General features: G+C 37.2%; 1 protein-coding gene across 1 annotated transcript in view; it reads left to right on the forward strand.

Moving 5' to 3' along the window:
• Positions 1-21,462, forward strand: part of MTHFD1L (methylenetetrahydrofolate dehydrogenase (NADP+ dependent) 1 like) — a 146,263-nt gene that overhangs the window by 115,496 nt on the left and 9,305 nt on the right. Inside the window, exons 25-26 of the mRNA XM_083348729.1 lie at positions 1,708-1,815; positions 3,473-3,625. Of these exons, the coding sequence (XP_083204855.1) occupies positions 1,708-1,815; positions 3,473-3,625 (261 nt within the window). The remainder of the gene's footprint in view (positions 1-1,707; positions 1,816-3,472; positions 3,626-21,462) is intronic.

The following is a 21,462-nucleotide window of genomic DNA, read 5'->3' on the forward strand; positions in this document are numbered from 1 at the left end:
AGCCTATCTTGAAGGCTATCAAACAGGCAGTAGTCACACCGGACAATTCATATATTTGTGTAAATTACTAACAAAGAATTAAAGGGAAACTGAGATGCATTTCTGACTCCTTAGTCGTCCTCAGTCAGCTATACCCTTCTGAGATTCGAACCTGGGCTGATTGCATACAAGGCAGTGTTATTTGCCTCTAAGCCACAAGGTCCCTCTCGCTCTGTTAGCTTTTTTCTGCAAGGGAAGATATGTTTCAAATGTTAACTATTTAGATTACCTTGCTAGGCCCCAAACATGGGGCAAATCTTTATTTCCTGTTTTCAGCCTTATCTCAAGGTAAGGTAATCTAAGAGTTAACATATGACACATATTTCTCCCCTTGCAAAAGGCTAACAAAGCGAGAGAGAACCTGTGGCTCAAGAAGTAAAAACACTTCCTAACGTGCAAGCAGCCCAGGTTCGAATCTCAGAAGGGTATGACTGACTGATGAGGACTAATGAGTCTGAAATGCATATCAGCCTCCCTAAATTCTTTTAGTAATTTACACAAATATATGAACTGTCCGGTGTGACTACAGCCTGTTCGATAGCCTTTGAGATAAGGCTGAAAACAGGAAATAAAGATTTGCCCCATGTTTGGGGCCTAGCAAGGTAATCTAAGAGTTAACATATCACACACACACACAGAGACACAGAGACACAGAGACACACAGACACACACACACACACACACACACACACACACACACACACACACACACACACACACACATATATATATATATATATATATATATATATATATATATATATATATATATATATATATATATATATATCCTGTGTCAGATCGACAGGCAGTTAAGGGAGACTGATATGCATTTCAAACTTATTAGTTTTCATCAGTCAGCCATACCCTTCCGAGATTCAAACCTGGGCTGATTACACATTAGGCAGTTGTTTTCACCTCTAAGCCACAGGATCTCTCTCGCTTTGTTAGCAGATGAGCAAGGGAAGATATATGACAAATGCTTGTTAACTATTAGATTACCTTGCTAGGCCCCAGACATGGGACAAATCTTTATCTCCTGTGTCAGCCTATCCTGAAGGCCATCGACAGGCAATAGTCACACCAGTGACAGCTCATATTTGTGTAAATTTTAAATTGCTAACAAAGAATTAAGGGAGACTGATATGCATTTCAAACTTATTAGTTTTCATCAGTCAGCCATACCCTTCTGAGATTCGAACCTGAGCTGATTACACATTAGGCAGTTGTTTTCACCTCTATACACACACACACACACACACACACACACACACACACACACACACATACACACAGAGTTTGGTTTAACCAGAACTGAGTTTTGGGTGAGTGACTGCACCATATTTTTGTCTTTCTTGCAAAATAAGCAAAACAAAACTCTGAAATACACCTCAGAATGTGTGGCTACAGGAAGCTAATATACATAAACTTATTTTTTCTCTGTCTGCATTGTAGGGATGATGAGGTGGATGATGATTTCTGAATGGAAGGCAATAGAATCTTTCTTTTACATCCATGATATTTTTTTAGGAAATAATGCATAACTTAATGTTTAGTATAGTGGTGTACTAAATTAACTGCCAATGAGAACTAGGGAATCCTGATATGAAGGAAAGTACCTTGGGACTCTTCAAATTAACATTCCATCATCCTGTTTTGTTTTCACAGCTTCCCATAGTTGAAAAAATAAGAATCATAGCTCAGAAGATCTATGGAGCTGAGGATATAGAGCTGTCTCCTGCAGCACAGTCTCAAATAAATTGTTACACTCAACAGGTAAAAACAAGAATATATGCAAACAGTGAGTGTCATTCCTATTTTAAAATGTATCTGTTTAAACAACGAATAAAAACTGCCCAGGATATAATGCTGCTGTAGGCCAGGTCCCAATCTTTCGGTATGTGCCTTTAAGCCAAAGGTGCTTTTCAAAATGCAACTGAACCTTTGAGACAACCATGACCTGGATGATACTTGCCTTTAACTTTTCTTGCTTTTTCCCATCCCAGCCTTGTTTTTTCCCATCCCAGCCCTTTCAGTGACTTGCTTATTAATATCACCAGGTCTTTCTGAATCAAGGATTTGCATAACCTTGAGAAAGGAAAGGCTCCTGGTTAAAGGACTAGAAAAGTGCATTGGACCTTTTATGCCACTTTCATATCTCAGCATTCCCCAAGGCTCTGTCCTGGCTCCTTATTTGAACCAGAGCCTATGGCTGATGCTTATGTTTAGGGCTGTCTGGGTCTCTTAAACCCCTGGTCTTCCTGACGTTATCCTGAGTACTTCCTGCAGTTCTATTTGTTCCTTACACTACCTTGAGAGTCCTCTCTTTCTGTTCCTCACTCCAGAGTTGAAGTCTCCAGGCCCTGAGACTCTGGTCTTAACTCCCTCTTTCCCTTCATCCCTGTGAAAATTTGAAAACTTTAAAAATGACTTAAATAACTTTATTTAGTTGCTGGGTGAGCAGAAGGACTTGTTATCTTACCTTACAGTAATTAATCTCAGCGATTCCTAGATTAATCCCTTTTAATTATGGGTGTATGCAGTGCTTTTTTGTAAGAAAAAAAGGTGCCAGAACTCACACATGTCATACAACCTCCTTGCCTACCCTACAAGGTTCCATCCAAAAAAGGTGCTGGAACTCCGTTCTGGGCATTCTATGACAAAAAAAGCCCTGGGTGTATGTATGTTCATTCATATCACAAGGTACCATTTTAAGCATATACAGTTGTGTTTGGTTTGTCTCTGTATTAATATATTGTTTATTGGTTTGGCTATTGAGCTACAAATTGCTGTGTTATTGTATAAAATGTTGCAATTGCTCTTTTTCTGATCTATACTGGGCTTGAAAAAAGCATTTAAGAAATTATTATTAATTAAGATGCATACTTATAACATCTTGCCACAATCCATTGAAGCTTGAACCAAAGACTTATTCCTAGAAGTCAGCAATGTACTGGAAATAAAATTTATCTTTGTTTATTATACAGCATGGAAAAACTTAGAGAGGAGAGTGGTGTTATTTCAGTGTGGTATAGATACATTGAAGGGACGTGGTGGCTCAGTGGGTTAGGATGCTAAGCTTGTCGATCAGATGGTCGGCAGTTTGGCTGGTCGAATTCCGAGTGCCGCGTAACAGAGTGAGCGCCTGTTACTCGTCCCATCTTCTGCCAACCTAGCAGTTCGAAAGCACGTAAAAATGCAAGTAGAAAAATAGGGACCACTACGGTGGGAAGGTAACAGCGTTCCATGCGCCTTTGGCGTCTAGTCATGCCGGCCACATGATCACGGAGACGTCCTCAGACAAGCGCTGGCTCTTCGGCTTTGAAACGGAGATGAGCACCAGCCCCTAGAGTTGGAAACGACTAGCACGCATGTGCGGGGGAACCTTTACCTATAGATACATTGATTCTCTTTCTCATTTCTTTTTTGTCAGGGATTTGGGAATTTGCCTATTTGCATGGCAAAAACTCACCTGTCCCTTTCCCACATGCCTGAGAAGAAAGGTGTCCCCACTGGGTTTGTTCTGCCTATCAGCGATGTGAGAGCCAGTATTGGAGCTGGATTTATTTATCCACTGGTGGGAACGGTGAGTAGTGTTGTCGTATTTGAAAAATTTGTAAAATTATGTTTAGAACTCTGCGGTACAAACAGAATAGAAATAAGTAATCAGACATCTCTGAGATACTTTATCTGTTTACAAGAATTTACATCAAATAAATGCTGAACCAAATATATTGATTCACATGTAAAAGATTCATTGTACAAACCCAAATAGGAGAGGAGCAGATTTATGTGTTTTCATACAGCAGTTTCTCAGGGTTGCTTCTAAAACTATGAAAAATTCAGACTTCCAGTTTGCAATCGCGGCCACTGCAGCCACTGGAAGGTAAGCTCCGTCTTCCGCGTTCGGTTTCGTTCTGCTGAGGTACCCTGGAAAGGATCGAAAGTCGCCCTGTAAGTGCGATGAGCAAGGAGAGGACCCCCACTTGATCACGGGGGGGGGAGCGGCAGCCCTCCAAAACGGCAGAGGAAAGACCGGCCATAGCAAAATGGCTCATCACTAGGCTGCAGACAGCCAAAGTCAAACTTATCACCAGGCACTTTTAAAGCAACACAGATGAAACTGGGTGAGATCCAATCTTCTCTCTAAGATCCTAAGTATTTTTCTTCCTGTAAAAGCTGCCCAAAGTATCTTTCCCCCTGTGAGGAGAGAGGGAAGGGAATTTCTTTCCCACCCTCTAAGAATAGCGGCGACTGACTATCTAGGGGAGTTAACGCACTAATCTAATTGGATTTATATGTTTCTGAAACTTGGGGATCAAAGGTTTTCTTATTCTCACCGAAAACTTTTGTTTTTATCTATAAAAAAGAAATAAAATTGGAAAAAGGACTATAAAAATTTTGGACTTAAAAAACCATAAGCGGCATTGGTGACATCTTGTGGCGAAGCTTGGCATTAAAACTTGTTATTCCCTAAAGGAGACTTGGCTTGAAGCCCACACTACAGATAAGACATTGATTGAATGTAAAGATTGAATGTAAAAGTAATTAAGATATGTATAAGCTAAAAATTATTATAAATGTAATAATGATGTTTTTATTTAGTTGATATAAGAACTGTATTACCTTAAATATAACATAGTAGATATTAAGGGAAAAAGAGAAAATATTTGAGTTTGTATGTGTACTAAAGATTTTTGTATGTTACTGAACTATTGATTAACCCAGCCACCATGTCGCTTTTTAAATACCTAAATGTAAAATTAGAAAATTAATAAAAATATTATTAAAAAAATAAAACTATGAAGAATTCAAAGATTATAAAGCAGACCACAACTGAGCCCAAAATTTCTGTTGCTAAGCAAAACAGCTGTCGCATTCAATGACTATTTACCTTAACATCTTCCTGTGTGAACTTAATGGTGTTGATGAGTTTGGCTTCTACTTGTTGTGTTTTAATCTTGATCTAAGTATCATCCACATATTTATACCAGTGAGTGGGTGGAATTCCTGGGTAAGAGTTTAGGGCTTTGGTTTCTACTTCTTCCTTGTAGAGATTGGCCACAATGGGGGACACAGGTGAACCCATGGTATAGCCGTGTTTTGATCTGTAAAAAACCTTCATGTTATTTAGTGTCAGGCAGAGGTCCAGCATGGCACCTATATGGTCTGGACTGAGTTTAGTTCGGTCACCTAATGTGCTGTCTTGTAGCAGTCATTTCTCCACTACCGTGACAGCTTCAGTTGTGGGAATGCAGGTAAAGAGTAAAAGTGATGTCATAAGAAACCAGGGTCTCATCTGGACTGGATATTAAGTTACTGATAATAATAACAACTGCAATTTTTACAGAATCTAAACACAAAGCAGTCATAAGAAGAATGTGCTCTTGTAGTGTTACCTGACCAGAGCAGTCTGAATTTCATACACGAGCAAGACATTTGGACATAATAAGAGAGCTTTGTTCTGCATTACCAGTGAAAGGGCACAAGGAAGGAAGTGAATCCCAACTAGATGTGCTTTGAGAAATCAGGAAATTCTATCATGAAGATTCTCTGGCCTTGCAGTCTGCTTTGTATGTATATAGCCAGGAAACATTCCTTTCACCACAAACACAATAAAATGTCAGAATGTCCAGAATGTGACTTCAACCTTTTGTGCTCTCCTGAGAGGCCTGTTAATGTCTTGTGGTATATTATGAATAAGACTGAATGTAAATTGTATTTGCCTCACTGAAACTATAGAGATAATATTATACAGGTAGTCCTAGATTTATGACCACAATTGAGCCTAAAATTTCTGTTGCTAAGAGAGACAGGCTTTTTTTTTGCCTTTTTTATGGCCTTCCTTTAGAAAAATAAGGAAATAAAAAAACAGAAAAACAAAAAGCAAAGAATATAGAAAGAGCAGCCAGGGTGAAAACACATCAGTCATAAGTTAATATCAATAGTGTACATGTTCAATTCTACTTTTTGACCTCCCTCCAGAGTTGGGATCAGTCTAAGATCTGGTCAGTAATTGGTCAACTCTAATCTCCTTTCAAGTCTAGTGTTCAGACTTCCTTTTCTAGGTTAGATTGTTGGGAGAAGGGGAACCATACTGATATATTGATTTTGAACATTTAAATCAGAAACAAATTAAAACTTTTCAAATATTTTGAAACTCGGTTTTATAATATATTGTTTTGCGCTGAAATTCCTATGCGATAGGTAAGTCTATTTAAAGGGTAAAAACTGCACACAGCTTTTCCCAATGTTGCCGTGGTTTTTATGTCATTTTGCAATAACTATGACTATTGTATGTTCACAGGTGGGCTTGTGACATGATGACCCAGTTATATGGCAAGCAGGCAGGAAGGCTTGTTAAATTTGTTTGGGAAGTTGGTGAGGTCACTAGTGAGTTATGCTTGGGTGGGGAATGATTGGATTCTCTTGTGCTCTTGAGAGATTCAGACCCACCCAAAAGTTATTGCAGCTTTATACTTTCCCACATATTAGTTAATCTGCTTTAGTGAGAGTGCTGTGTGCGACACAATGCAGAGGAATTCCACTTTGACTTACTCCAAGGACAACAATGATTTAGAGACAATACAGAGCTGCATTCTTTGCCTCTATACAAAGTGGAGATAAACATACTCTTATTCAGCCAGTGTTTGAAGCTTCAAGGTTTTTATTGGTTCCTTCTTTACAAAATGATAAACTAGCCCTATGTTTATAATGTTAATTTCTAATTAATACTGTTTTGAATAGAAAATGTTTCCATTAAAATATACATTATTTTAACAGACACATACATTTTGGAATGCTGAAGGTTACTGGTCTTGTTGATTCACACTCCCTAAAATATTTCCTGATCCTTAGCTGAAATTTGACTGAACATTTAAGTCACAACAAGGTCTTAGGCATTCCAGAAAGAAGTCTATAACTATTAAGAGGTTTTTTTTACCCTAAATGAATGGCTTAGGATTGCTGCTAGTTCCTTGTTTGCAGAGGTTAATTCTTTTTATTCATATGCTGATCTCAGCTTTCTGGATCTCATTAGGCACCATCAATTTCAGCCGTGTTATAAAATCTATAAGTACCCTAAGAAAGTTTTTCAAGACTGGATATAAATCAAAGAAGGATTTTCCCCCACTCTCTTTTGTGAAGCTATAGGTGTAGGTTGTTCTGATTTTGAAGAATGAATTCTTCGCTACTTGTTGCTTTCCAATGGTTTATTTGTTGAACCAGGATCTTTCAGTGAGGGCACAGATTGCATATGATGATAGGTATGGCCACCAACAGTTAAACAGAAGTTCTAGTATTTTAGAATCAAAATTTTCAGTTGCATCATGTCATTTTGGCAAGCAGCAGGAGAGGTGCCCTTTTTCACAATATGGTGAAATAAAAGCAATTGGGCATATGGCTTATGATTTCAACCTCCATCTTAAAGTCACTCTTTTTCACATTTATTCTGAGATAATTTATGAGACACTCCAAATAGTCATAGCAAAATTGAAACGTTTGAAATACGATAGATAGATAGATAGATAGATAGATAGATAGATAGATAGATAGATAGATAGATACAGTGTGTGTGTGCACACGCACATACATACATATATACCTGCACGATGTTGCCAATTCATGTTATGGTAGATAGATTTAAATTTAGAATACGGTAACCTGAGGCAACATTGGGACTATTCGTCTAGATAAATCAAAGTTCTAGTCTGGAATAATTCACATTGCTTTTGGTGGGGTATGGTGGATAAGGATGAAGACAGAAATGGTTTCCTTTGAGAGGCTACTTACTCCAATTTATATCTTATTTGGAATGGGAAAAGATCTCCATGGTGCTGCTGAGAAACTTCTATTTCACTGATGAATTTCAGCTCTGTGACCTTGGGTCCACAGAGTGCAGATGGGCTGCTCAGGGGAAACATGGCAGCCCTCAGGCCACAGGTTACCAACTCAGTGTACATATAGTCTTTTTCCCCCTTGGAATTTTGCCTGCTGATTAATGTCATTTTTAGTTTGCATACTCTGAGCAAATTAAAAAAAGATAATGGGAAAAATTACAATTCAAGTTGCATTTTTATGTGTGAAAATATAGTTCAAGGTGAACCACAAACACGAGCAGAATCAACACAAGAGAGAATAGGCTATATACAGTACATCAATATAATTGGATTATAAAGATAATTTGTTTTAAATCTAATAGGTCAAGGCTATTTCCTGCTTTGCATTCTTGCCTTTTTTTCAGTTGATTCTGACAATTGGTTTTAATTATACAATGTGTGAGGAAAGCATATATGTTTGCTATTATAATCTCCACATCTACTGTACTATCCAGGACATTTTTTTGGGAGGGGAGGTATATATTAAATTGTAATGGATGAGGGAAAAATCCTCAGCTTGCTAACAGCACAATATAATATAATATAATAACATTTTTCCCTTATAGCTATTTTGGCAGCTGGAAATAGTTTAATTTTGATAGGTTTGACATAAAGAATGGAATGTGGTCATTTTTAGAGGCCAGAAATATACAGGATAAAAGTTAAAGGAAAATGGAGCAGTGAAACTATGAAACAACTGAGAAGTTGTTGGTTGCTTTTCCTCCAATCAATGGCAGCTATGTGCTGTTCCACTCAACTGCATTGCAAGAAAATATTACATTAATTATTAACAATAGAAGAAAAATACAGCTTCTTTATTTCACTATATTTAAAAAATGGCAGGAATCCCCAAGGGGGTTACATTTTTTTTCCTAGAATCACTGTTAGATTTTTAAAAGCACACGGGCAAAACTTTATAAAATTATTTGCCTGTTCTTTCACATTCGTCAAATGTTGGCTTCTTCAATTGCCCTAGAACCCACATGTCAAACACAAGGCCCAGGGGCCGGATCCAGCCCGTGAAGTGGTTTCATGCGGCCCACAAAGCCATCCTGGAAACAGTGAGGGAACGGCCCCCACTGCCTTGGCCCTGGCCCAGCGGCCCTCCTTCTGCCAGAGACCCTCAGATCTGTCCCACTCCTGCCCAGGCCCCCATAGGCACCCTTGATGCAAACGATGTAGAGGTGGCCATGCCCACCCAGTAGGCCATACGCACTCTAGCCACGCCCACCCAGTAGGCCACACCCACCCTGGCCATACCCACCCGGCCCCCTGAGGGCAACAGCAATGCTGATGCAGCCCTCAATGAAATTGAGTTTGACACCCCTGCCCTAGAACGTAGCTGTATCAGAAAAAATAACAGAAAAGGTATTCAGAATATTCGTAATTCATGCTTGCTATAACAAAATCTGGATGACGTGTAAATCAGTAGAGATATAAATTACTTTAGGCCTTCATAGCTCACTATCTTTTTAAGCATCTTTTATACTCCTTGTGTGGATTTCTTCAAAGAACGATAGGAACCTGAGAAGGAAACTTGGATATGGTTTTTGAAAGTTGAATCTGAGATGCAGTTTTTGTTGCAAAGTTTCATTCACAGATTACTTTAGAAAACCGAAAACCTGAAGAATATAAATGATAGCAAAAAGAAAAGGAATGCACTATCTCCATTCAATAGCTTTCATTTTAAGAGTATTTCTATGTAAAAATACAGGACAACCAGGACTCCTGTCTGCCACAATCTTCTTTTGTTTGTCTTTATTCTCTGAGATCATCACATTTCCCTTCCAATGCTTCTCACATAATACAGAATGAGAAATTACGAATTCATTCAAATGACATTGATTTCAGTGAGATCATTAAGGACGAGTAAATTACAGAAGTATATTGGAGACAGGACATGATGTAATCAATACATTTTAAGAATGGATCAAGTTGTCTCTTTAACTCCCAGCCAGCTACATTAACCAATTAAGATTAACGAGACCACAAAGGCAAGGGGCAAATTGGATAGGTATATTATTTTTGCTTTCATATTAAAGTTTTTTCATTGTAAGTGGCCTCTAATAGAAAGAGCGGCTGAATCCTTACAAGCATTCATAAAACTCTGGGGTCTTCCTGCTTACTTCTTCTTCTGATACCTTGCTCTTTGTTCTCCTTTCTCTGCCTGCCAGGAAAACTGTCAGCTTACTCTCTTTATCTAATCCATTGCTAAGAATGTTTGGCACGCCTTGAGCAGATGAGAAAGCTTCCTTCCCTTTGGAGAGAGTCTCTCTTCCTAATTAGTCAGCCATATTTGTTTTTATTGAGTTACTCAAGGAAGAAATAGAAGAGAAGAGTTTGAAGTGGCAACTTATAGAGGTATGCAATAGTGAATTGTCTTGAGAGGAAAATCAGATGTTCAAACCAGCATATCATATTCCACATCATTAGGAGATAGAGGTTCTAGTTCCACTGTAATGAAATAATTTGAGCCCAGAGAGACAGGACCGATATGCATTTTCTTGTTGGCTGATTTTTAATCATTTTCTTTTCTTTCTTTCTTTTTTCTTTGTTCCTTAAATATTCCACTTAGTAGTAGAGGGTTTCATATTCTCTGAGAAACGGACGTTTCCATCGTCTTCTGCAGACTGGTATCTACAAAGGTATAGGGCAAGGATAGGCAACCTCGGCTCTTTTATGACACATGGACTTCAACTCCCAGAATTCCTGAGTCAGCATAGCTGACTCAGGAATTCTGGGAGTTGAAGTCCATGAGTCATAAAAGAGCCAAGGTTGCCTGCCCCTGGTATAGGGGAAAGAGCCATCGTTATCCAAAAGATTGCTTTGGAAATACTTTCTATCTGTACAATGGAGGAGAGAGAATTATGTTTCCCTCGCTCAGCCTCAAAACTGCAACTTGTTTTGATGCCCTTCGGGATGTAATTGTTGGTATTAAAATGTTTAGTAGTTTTTTTCCTCATCATTTACTTGCATTAGCAAATGGTACAAAGAAAATGCTTTTTCTTTCCAAAGAGATTCTAATGGGTGTCTGATTCCATAAAGGAACTTCTTCCTCGTGACTGGAGCACAGATATCTCTCTGAACTGGATTCATGAGGTGTAATTCAGGAAGATATAGGAATAGTGTTGGATGTAGCTATATGATCTGCCTATATTTTGTGGATTCGGTATGTAGTACATAAAGGTGAATCTGCACCAAAACAGTACTGTACATATGTTGAGTCCACCAAATGCTGTTGCATCTTTCATTGTCATTCCAGTTTCAGTGTATACGTATAAAGCTTTCCTAAATTTCCAGCAGCAATATTTGATATCTTCAGATCAGTAGTAATGCTCGTGGTGCTCCTTTCTTCACTCTGCAAAAAACTATCCTCACAGCTAATTGAAATATTCCAAGCACATCTTGCAAACTATGTTTCCACATGGTGGCACTCCAACATGGAACTCAAATTTGCTCACCAGATGGGTGGTTCTGAATCTTCCCAGAATTATCTGTTAGGATTATTATGAGATAAGCCGATGTCTTTTGCTACTCTCAGGTGTATTTGTCAAACTTCTAAAGGTATTTTTTTTAGAGAATGTTTTGATGTTATATGTAAGAACACAATCCAAATAACTCCTGTTTAGAGCATCTCTTTAAAATTTTGCAGGCCATGGGAAGAAAAATATTATCACAGAATACCAAATTCATGCATATTGCATTTTCACAGATTTCTCTTTTTTAAAATAGATATTTGTATGTCATACAGTTGATGCACTGACCATTATAAAACTAGTTAATCCACAGTATGAGGTTTTCTAAGATATTTAGGCAACTTCATAGTTTAATTTAAATTGAGATTGGGCAGTTTTTTCGAATTGCTTTGAGACTTGAGTGCAATGGATGACATTAATTTTGGTCTCATGTATGTGCCATTCATCACAGAAACATGTGAGATCAAAGTAAAAGGGCATCTAAACACTATACGTGCAATCAGGATCTTCACTGTCATCAATCCAGTCTTCCTTTTCTTTGTACAAAATGATGGAGGGACATGCATTTGAAATGTTGGCAACCAGGCCCAGCTGCTGTAAAAAGAAGTGCTGTTTAAAAAAAAAGTATAGGACTCATGGCTGACTAGCTTCCCACCTCATTACTTTATTTCTAGGCTGACACCTTTGAAACTACACAATCCAATGGGTAGTGGGGTGTTTAGCCTGAGGATAGTAGCATTTTTAATTGGTTGTTCAGATCTTGGGGGTGGGGGGGAAAGCAGTGACAATAAATGGATCTTCTTTACTGCCCAGTGAAAATGGATTAGGGATTGCTGAATTCAGAACTTTGCAAAATGCATTACCCTGGGCCTCCCTCTTTTTTCCATCTTTCCTCTCATTGCAGGGCTTTTTATTGATTTTCTATTGAGGAAGCTTCTCATTATGATGTTTAAGTGGGACTGGGTCAACTTGCCACAGCCAATTCACTGTGGTCAACTCAGCACGGCCGACTTGCCGCAGGACAACTCGCTATGGCCAACTCGCCATGGGACAACTTAACAATTCTATTTAGTTATTTAAAATAAATCACAATTATTTTAATTTTTGCCATTCACATTTCCTTCTGTCTCTTCTTTTGCGCTCTCTCTTTAATGATTCTGTTCCACTATTTCTTTGATGTCAACATAACTCTTGTCCCACAGCGAGTTGTCCTGCGGCAAGTCGGCCGTGGTTAGTTGCCCATGGTGAATTGTCATTAGACCCCTGCAGTTAGTTATTCCTTACCACCAGTCCCAGTTCCTATCTTGGTATGAGCCTTTGTATCCAATATAATCAATAGAACAGGGGTTTCCTTCAATTCTCTTATCACAAGTTATTCCAACTCATTTGCATGCATTTCAGGAACTGAATCACCAACTATGGAATTCTGTTTTTTGCTACTCCCACTCCACACATCATTTAAGAAGGATTTGGAGTTTCACTTACAAAGCAAATGAACCTGATGAGTGTCAGGATGGCAGTAGGGCTATTTTGCTGTAATTCTTATTAGTAGTGTTACATGATAGATGAGTTTCAAACTCTGCGTAAGTTTCATTTTTATTGTGATTCTCAGTATATGGGTTCCTTGTGTGTAATTTAAGCTGCTGTTTTAGTTCTTATTTTTAAAAACATGTTACTGTGGTTGGTAGAGGGATGTCACGTAAAAGCATTTTGGTTTTGCTTGGTTGCTTCTTATTTAAATCTTACAGGAAGTCCTTGATTAACAGCCACTCATTCAGCTGCCATTTGAAGTTGCAAAAGCGCTGAACAAGTAGTACTTATGTCTGGTCCTTAAAGTTCTGGCCATCTCAGCATCCCTGTGATCATGTGATTGAGATCCGGGTGCCTGGCAACCAGCTTGCACTCATGACAATTGTAGTATCCTGTGGTCATGTAATCACCATTTGCAATCTTCCCTGCTGGCTTCCCATAAGCAAAGTCCATGGGAAAGCTGGCATGGCAGCTCATAAATTAGTCCAATAAATTTCTCTCACTCTACTCCACCTGGCAGCACCAACCCTTCCCTCACTGTACTGATGCCACCTCTCCAACCACAATCCTTGCTTAACAATGCCAGCAAGGAGTGCCAAGATTGCCGTCACTAAACAATGCAGTTGTGTTATCTCATGGTTTACTACTGCATTGCTTAGCAATGGAAATTGCATTCCCAGTTACTGTTGTTAACCAAGGAATGTCTCTCTCTATATATATTATATTATACATGATATGGTTATCTAAGCAAGTGTAGGATTATAGATGTTCATTTTATTATTTTCATTTTAAACTGCGTAATTGTCTTAATGAGAAACACAAGTCATTAGCATTAACACAGTATAAGTAAACTTTTGAATTAGCCCTATGGGAACCATAGTACTAGTGTTTTAGTCAGCTTTAATGCAAAACTGTACATATTTAGAAAATTTCTTTGTTTGATTACAACTGACAAAGAGATTATTTCCCCCAAAATACATGCAGAATGTCGAAGCAATTGTAAAACAGGAAACAGCATAGAATAAGAGAGAAAGGCAAATTCTACTTTGATTCTTCACAACTTGAATGATAATGTAGGGTCATTCTGAAACACAACCACCAATAAGCCATTAGCTCAGGGTCTACAATTCCCTATCAGAATTACCGCTGCCTGAAATCAGTTACATATGGCCTTTAAAGTCCTTCCAAACGTTAATGAGCGTTAAAAAACTTTCTCCGCTGTTTAGCTTGTAAAGAAAAGAAAAATAGTTCTGAAAATATAGGAAACTGTATCTAAAAGCTTAAAAATTACATGAAATACTAAAAAGATTCATACACTGTTCATATATGTCTGCAGAAAGGAGTGACTAGTTTGAAATCCCGCATTTGAATGGGGTTGGTATAAACCAGGGTTCCCCAGAGTGGTATTAACCCCCGTGGTTTAATGGGACTATCCAAGGGGTTGATGCTAGTAATAGTAGTAGTAATAAAAAGGTAAAGGTAAAGGTTCCCCCGCACATGCGTGCTAGTCGTTTCCAACTCTAGGGGCCAGTGCTCATCTCTGTTTCAAAGCCGAAGAGGCAGCGCTTGTCCGAGGACGTCTCTGTGGTCATGTGGCCAGCATGACTAGACGCCAAAGGCGCACGGAACGCTTTTACCTTCCCACCGTAGTGGTCCCTATTTTTCTACTTGCATTTTTTACGTGCTTTCGAACTGCTAGGTTGGCAGAAGCTGGGACGAGTAACAGGCGCTCACTCTGTTACGCGGCACTCGGGATTCGACCCACCAAACTGCCAACCATTTGATCAACAAGTTCATTGTCCTAACCCACTGAGCCACCGCGTCCCTTAATAGTAGTAATACTATTAGTTAAAGTAGTATTTATTAAATCATTTTCTTATAATAAATGTTTGGGGGGGTCAATGAATAATTTGGAACTTATAAACGGGTTGATGAGCTGAATTCAGACTTTGGGCACCCCTGATATAAAGCATATTAAAAAAAATAGAAAGCATCTGGATTGTTCTGGTGATAAATTAATACAAGCACTGACTTTCTAGCAGTTTGGATCTTTGATTTGTTCATCCTTATCAATGAACATTATCTTACCATATTACATTGGCCTGATGTATTAGAAAAATAAAAACACATTTGGGACATTTCCTTGCAACCCTGATAAATAATTTATTTTAAATAGTGGGTTAGAATGTTAATTCTTTCCTCATATCAGTAATTAGTAACTCATAGAGACAGCTTTATAGATCTAATATATCTTAATGGTATCTTACGCCATTAATTTCTTCCTCTGCTTTTCAAAGCCAATGTACGTAAACAAATTTTACTTGCATCTTCCTTGGTCATTCCAGTGATAAAGAATCGTGTCTACTTAAAGATTCAGAATATAGAGACATCATCATCCTCACAAATCTGGTTTTTTTTAAAGATTTGGATATATACAGTAGATCTGTTTGTGAATAATAACACAGAAAATAACGGAACATTTTGTGATCTCCAGTTGGTCTTAAACTCCAGCATACATTCACCTATGTTAGTTGATTATTCATTATTGTCTGTTCATGTTTGTTTATCAAAGGTATATTGAAATGTAGAGTATTTCCCTTAGTTTTTTTTACATACTTACTAACTTTATTATGAAAATGAATTCAGAAACTGCAATTAAGCTTATTAGGAAACTAATTATTAATTTAACTAATTAACTAAACAAATTATTCAGAAAATAATTAAAGTCAGCAAAATCTGTTTAGGAATGCTATACCACATTTCCACGTCAGAAGCACCAAAGCACTTTCATGTTAAAAGGATCAACTGGTGACATCACCATTGCCCGGGGAATGCCTAGTTGGGGGCTCCTTTCATGTCCCCAATAAGGTGCCTACCGAAGTGGTAACTATTTATTTATAGTCGTTTGCTTTTGAACTGCTGGGTCATCAGGTGCTTGGCAACAACTGGGTCTCAAACAGGAGCATACCAATCATCAGCCCAGGGTCCTAACCATGTGAGCCCTCATGCTCATCTGTTTAAGGAAACAAAACAAAACAAAGAATCATGAATGTATTAGAAATGAATAATTTCAGGGAATAAATTACCTAAAATAAGGAATGTATCTACTGACAGGGAAAGAGCACAACAGATCTAAGGTTAAGATATTTAGGTTGTGGTGAAAGCCTTAAGCTTGAAACACATAGTTCATTGAATGTTGACAGTGTATGCATAAATATACTAAATATCACATTTAAATTAGCTAGTTGGTTTTAACTTCCTGAAATAGCAAGTAGTGAATTTTGCCCAATTTTGGTTACGATGCTTTTAAAAAGTGGGGTAGGGAGACAGAAATTAAAATACCTTTTTATAAGAGAATGGAACGATGAGGTGGGGTTTAAGAACAAATGCCTAGCAAGAAAATTACTTCAACACAGGCTTGTTTAGGCTCTGCAGTATCATGTGGATCTGTGCACTACCACAGAGACAGACAGAGAGTTTACAATAGTAACAATTAAAAATATTAAATTCCACATATAAAATCACAGAAATGCAAAGCTGACAGTGAATGTGCAATAATCTTAAATTAATATACAATGCATATAAAAGGACTATCAGTAAAATCATGCCAAGAATTTAAGAGCAATTTTATCACTTTGGTTTTACTATGTTCTACTGAATATTCCATTCCACTGGATGCTCTTAATAAAGCTGAAGTTAGTTTATTTTTATTAGCTTTCATTTAATCAAATTTTAGGAGAAAGCTCTTATTGCAAACACAGTACAGGAATGCATGATATAGCTGTTCAAGTAAACGCTTTATTTTCAATCTTCCTCTCCATTGTGCAGGAGAGCATCTAGTGAGTAAGATGAGATATACAGTACTGTATGTTGACCTAAAGAAGTATATGACCATCTCCCATGAAAAAGTATGTATAGCTATACTTTTCAAGTTACACAATACAAATGATTTCATTCACAAAGGGAAAGCTATTTGAATTATGCATGTCTTAAACATACAGTATATAAAGTTGTTATAAATTGTGTTGTGGTATACATTTCTCTTTTATTAGTCATAAAACATTGTGAAAGGATTTAATGGAAACAAAGACAAATTAAGGGTATGTTTTACTGCAATAGCATGTAGAAACTATCAAAAGCAGAGGCTGGTTTGCTTTTATACACATCAGTTTTTTATATGGCCAAAATTAGTGGACAATTTAAGACAGTCCATTAATGGAGATGCTTTCTGCATAAGAGATTGAATATTTAGGTGGATGCTATTAATGCAAATACAGGAGAGGAAATCAACTCTCAGTGGTGCAATTAGCATGGAAATGTGGCAAAATTGCAAAAATTCAAAAACCAGAAAGTGGTAAGAAAGACATATAAAAGCCATCATTTTCTATGGTTATCAGTTATCTGTTTTTTGCAACTAATCTATCGTGATACTAGATTGACAATAGTCTGTACTGTCGCTTCTCCTGGTGAATGCTCTACCAATATTTACCTCAGCTGATCATTTCCTAAGCTATCTTACTGAACACTTCAGGCCTTTCCTTACATTTGAAGAATGGGTATGTATGGTGTGTATTATTGTGGTATTGTGTACCTTCTAAATTAGTCTGATGCCTTGTAGATGGAAGTGCCATCCTCTGTTCAGGGTGCAAAATATCTTTAGTTATCCCGAACTTTGCAACCATATTAGCTATACTATACTATAAGGCTATTTGGCTCAGATAAGAAACAGTAAGACAAGAATTAAATGACCCCAAATTCTAATTCTTGTGACTCTTGGCAAGATATTAAGCCATGCTGTTTACACTTTCTCCTGTTTTATTTTTTCTAATCAAAATATACCTAAAAGCAAATGGAGTATAACTGGAACTTTAGGAGTGCTGTGAACCTTGTAAGGCAGAGAGAATTACGTTTTAGAGGTTGCTGTGAAATTTCATTTATGACTTTAGTGGGAAAATATTTACCGTAAATAGGTTGGTAGTATCACCTTACTTAAATACATTGCAGAAATCTATAGATTCTTAAGCTATTTGTTGTTTAAGAATTGCTCATATGGAGAAACTTTAATTTACCTGAAGTTACAGAAAAGAGGGAATAAGAGGAGGTGGAATTTTAAACAATATATGCCCCTGACTGAACAGTGATGCCAAAATGTTTGAGTAAAAATAAACTTATTTTAATAAAAGAAAATTCAATCAAGTTTTAGATTTGATTGTAAGGCTTGCATGTTCCTAACATGAACACTTTTTCTTAATTTCAGAGATCAGGCATAGACCCAATATATATGCAATTAGAACCGATAATTAAAATGCAGTAACAAGGATACAATTTCAACTTACTTAGAACAAAATTATTCCAGGGAATAGTATCATTCATAACATATTAAATGTTTTGTTTTCAAAGTCTAAGAATTTTCATTTATCTAATTTTAAACTGCATAGGAGAGAGGTGTCTCTCCTTGAAACAGGAACAAAGAATGCAGCAAAAATAACAGAAGGATTTAAGTATGACTCAGTTTCTCCAAGTTAGTTGGGCTATAATTTTCCATTGTAATCTTCAGTTTAATTATACACTTCTTAAAAACTATATATTTCTCAAATATAACAAGAGCAATATTATCAGTAATATTTTAGGTGTATCTATGTGGAATTTTGTGCTTTAGAAAGCCACATATTCAGAATAGCAGATCTACAGAAACCTTTTGTTTCAAATTAACTCTTGTGCAAACTAGTCATCCTGCCATTTGGTGATCTTCCAGGTCAGGTTTCTTTATGGTTCACCGGTGTAGCCAGGGGACAGTATGAGATATATTTTAAAGTAAGCATGTGCACTATAGATGTCTGCACAACATTGGGGGAATAGGTACTTCTAATTTGGTGGGGGGAAATGCACACATTCCCACTAACAATCACAAATTATGGACACCATTACTTCAAAAAAGAAGACCATTCAATGAGAAAGTATTACCTCAAGCAAGGAATATAGTTCAATCAATTCACTCATTTAACCTACATATATAGACATGCATGCATGCATGTACAGATGGACCACACACATACACACACACATACACACACACAAACATAAAAGCATGATGAATTAATCATTTATGGATCCAAGAGAAAATAACTTAATTAGTATGTCTGTCCTAGAACAGGGTTTGTCTATGGAGAGCTATAACTTATCTTCTCTTCCATAAATAATAAAAGGGAAAACAAAATGTATACAGGCAAAAATATCCATATTAAGTAGAGCAAATTTGTTGTAGTGGTTAAGGTAGCAGGCTACAAACAGGGAGACCAGGAGATTTAGTCCAGTCTTAGGAACAAAGCCAGCTGGGAGAGAGAGGAAAAAAAGGAAAAAACAAGGGCTAGAACATATGAATAGAAAGAAATAATATCTGGACTCATCTTTGATGTCTCAGATATAAGGTAAGCCTGCTGAATCAGGCCAAGAGTGTTGGGTCCATCTGACCCAACATTCTCTTATCATGGCTAACCAGGTAAACTTAAAATGCCCACAGACATGGAGAGCTGGACAATAACCACCTTCCATTAATGCTTCCTAATAGCTGATATTTACTTTATGTTATCTGTCAGTCAGGACCAACAAGATTTAGACCCTGTAATAAGATATTACTTTGTTCCTAAATTATCCCCACCATGATGCTAAGAATGGCAGAATTGCACAATTGTGTTTGTATGTTTCATTCTATTTTCTCTATAGGGGATTCCTGTACTTCAGAGATGCTGTTTTTCCCAGAGAAGATAACTCCTATAATTTGGGCTTAGTTGAAAAAGAGCAGGAACTAATAACATGGAATAAAGACATAAAGGGCTTCTGGAGAAATAGAATTGACATCCCAGTCTTCCACCCTATGGGCACCAGGAATTTGCTATAGTATCAAACATACTGTCTACTTTTCAAGTGCTATTGAATTAATGGCAGTATTCCTGTAAAACTGTCTGGTAATATGTGAAAAGTGGCTTGGATCAAGCAATAGCCTTCTCTGGATGGAAACCTGATGTCTTCATTGGGAATTTTCTGCTAGTTGTAGAGGGAGGGAGACTCTCTCCATCAATTTTTTATTCCAAGTGCTGGAAATGTTAACCGATTAGCTTTGAAAAGTTAGAAAATCTCTGCTGCTGAGGTGGATTTCATAACTAGGCTTTATTGTTTGTCTTGGGCATCATAGATCATTGTTTGTATGGTTTTAATCCTTCTGTGCTGCCCAGAGTCATCATTGTAGATGGGCAGCCATATAATATGTTTGTATGTATGTTTCTGGGTGTTATGAAAGGAAAGGAGAAAGCTTGCACTTCCAACACTGGAAAACTTCTGCATACAGGTGGTCCTCAGGTTGCTACAATTCATTCAGCAACCAGTTTTAATGCTGCTGAATGAATGGTATTTACTGGTCCTCAAAGTTCTGGCATCACAGCATCCCTGCAATCATGTGGTTGTGATTTCTGACATTCCCTGCTGACCTCCCGCAAGCAAAGTTAATGGATAAACCACCGGGAACACATAAATCAGGGTCAGGTGAGGTCCTTGCTTAATAACCCACATAGTCCTTGCTTAATGAGGGCAATCAGGATGATGGAATTGCCATCACTAAGCAATACAGTCAGGTGATATCATGTTTTCCCGACTACCTCACTTAGAAACTCTGGTCCCAATTGCCATCATAAGCCGAAGACTTCCTGTGGAGCTTGTGGACGTGAACAACTGTAAGACTTAGAGTAACAGAATAGAAAAATTCAGTGTAGCAATACTGTAATAAGTATATCTGCCCATTATTTTAAATCTATATACATACAAATCTGTTCATGAAGTCCCTGGTTTTTCTTGGAGGAAATATATGATTGATAGATAGACTTGAAGATATTGGGAGATAATGAAAGTATCGAGAATTTGTTCTTGGTTTCAAGCTTCTAAATTTAAAGCTGGGAATGAATAATTTCTGTCTATGAAATGGCTTGATTATTTTGTGCCTTGTTGGTAAACTTTATTTTTGAAGTTTGAAAGTTCCTCCCATTTTGAATATAATACTTTATACTGCTGTTTGGAATATTTAAACTTCATAAATACTGTCCTGATTTCAATTGTTGATTGTATTGTTTGAAGAACAGATACATTTTCTTCCCTGAGAGAATAAAATGTTCTTGTTTGTAAAGTCAAGAAAGATTGCCTAATTTGAATGGGAGCCAGTCTTAATTTTGTATATGTGGCCTTATCATTCACATTATGCTAATAGCAAGTAGCAGCAGATAAATGAATATATTTTTCTAGGTATGGGTATTAATAGGAAAATAATGCATATGTGTGTTTAATATTAGCGTTGCTTTTAATTAAAAAAATTAAATTATCAATTACTATTTTTAAATGGCATATTAACATAAACATTTAAAATTGTAGTAGTTATTACATTCTAACTCATTTTTATGTAAAAATAAAATAAATCAATATATTTTCATAAAACCATTCATCTCTAAATTTGATTTAGTGTGTTCCTAAAACTTTTTTGAGATACCGAGCGGGGA

Source organism: Vipera ursinii (genome assembly GCF_947247035.1).
Source record: "Vipera ursinii genome assembly, chromosome: 1".
In the NCBI taxonomy this organism is placed as follows: domain Eukaryota; kingdom Metazoa; phylum Chordata; class Lepidosauria; order Squamata; family Viperidae; genus Vipera; species Vipera ursinii.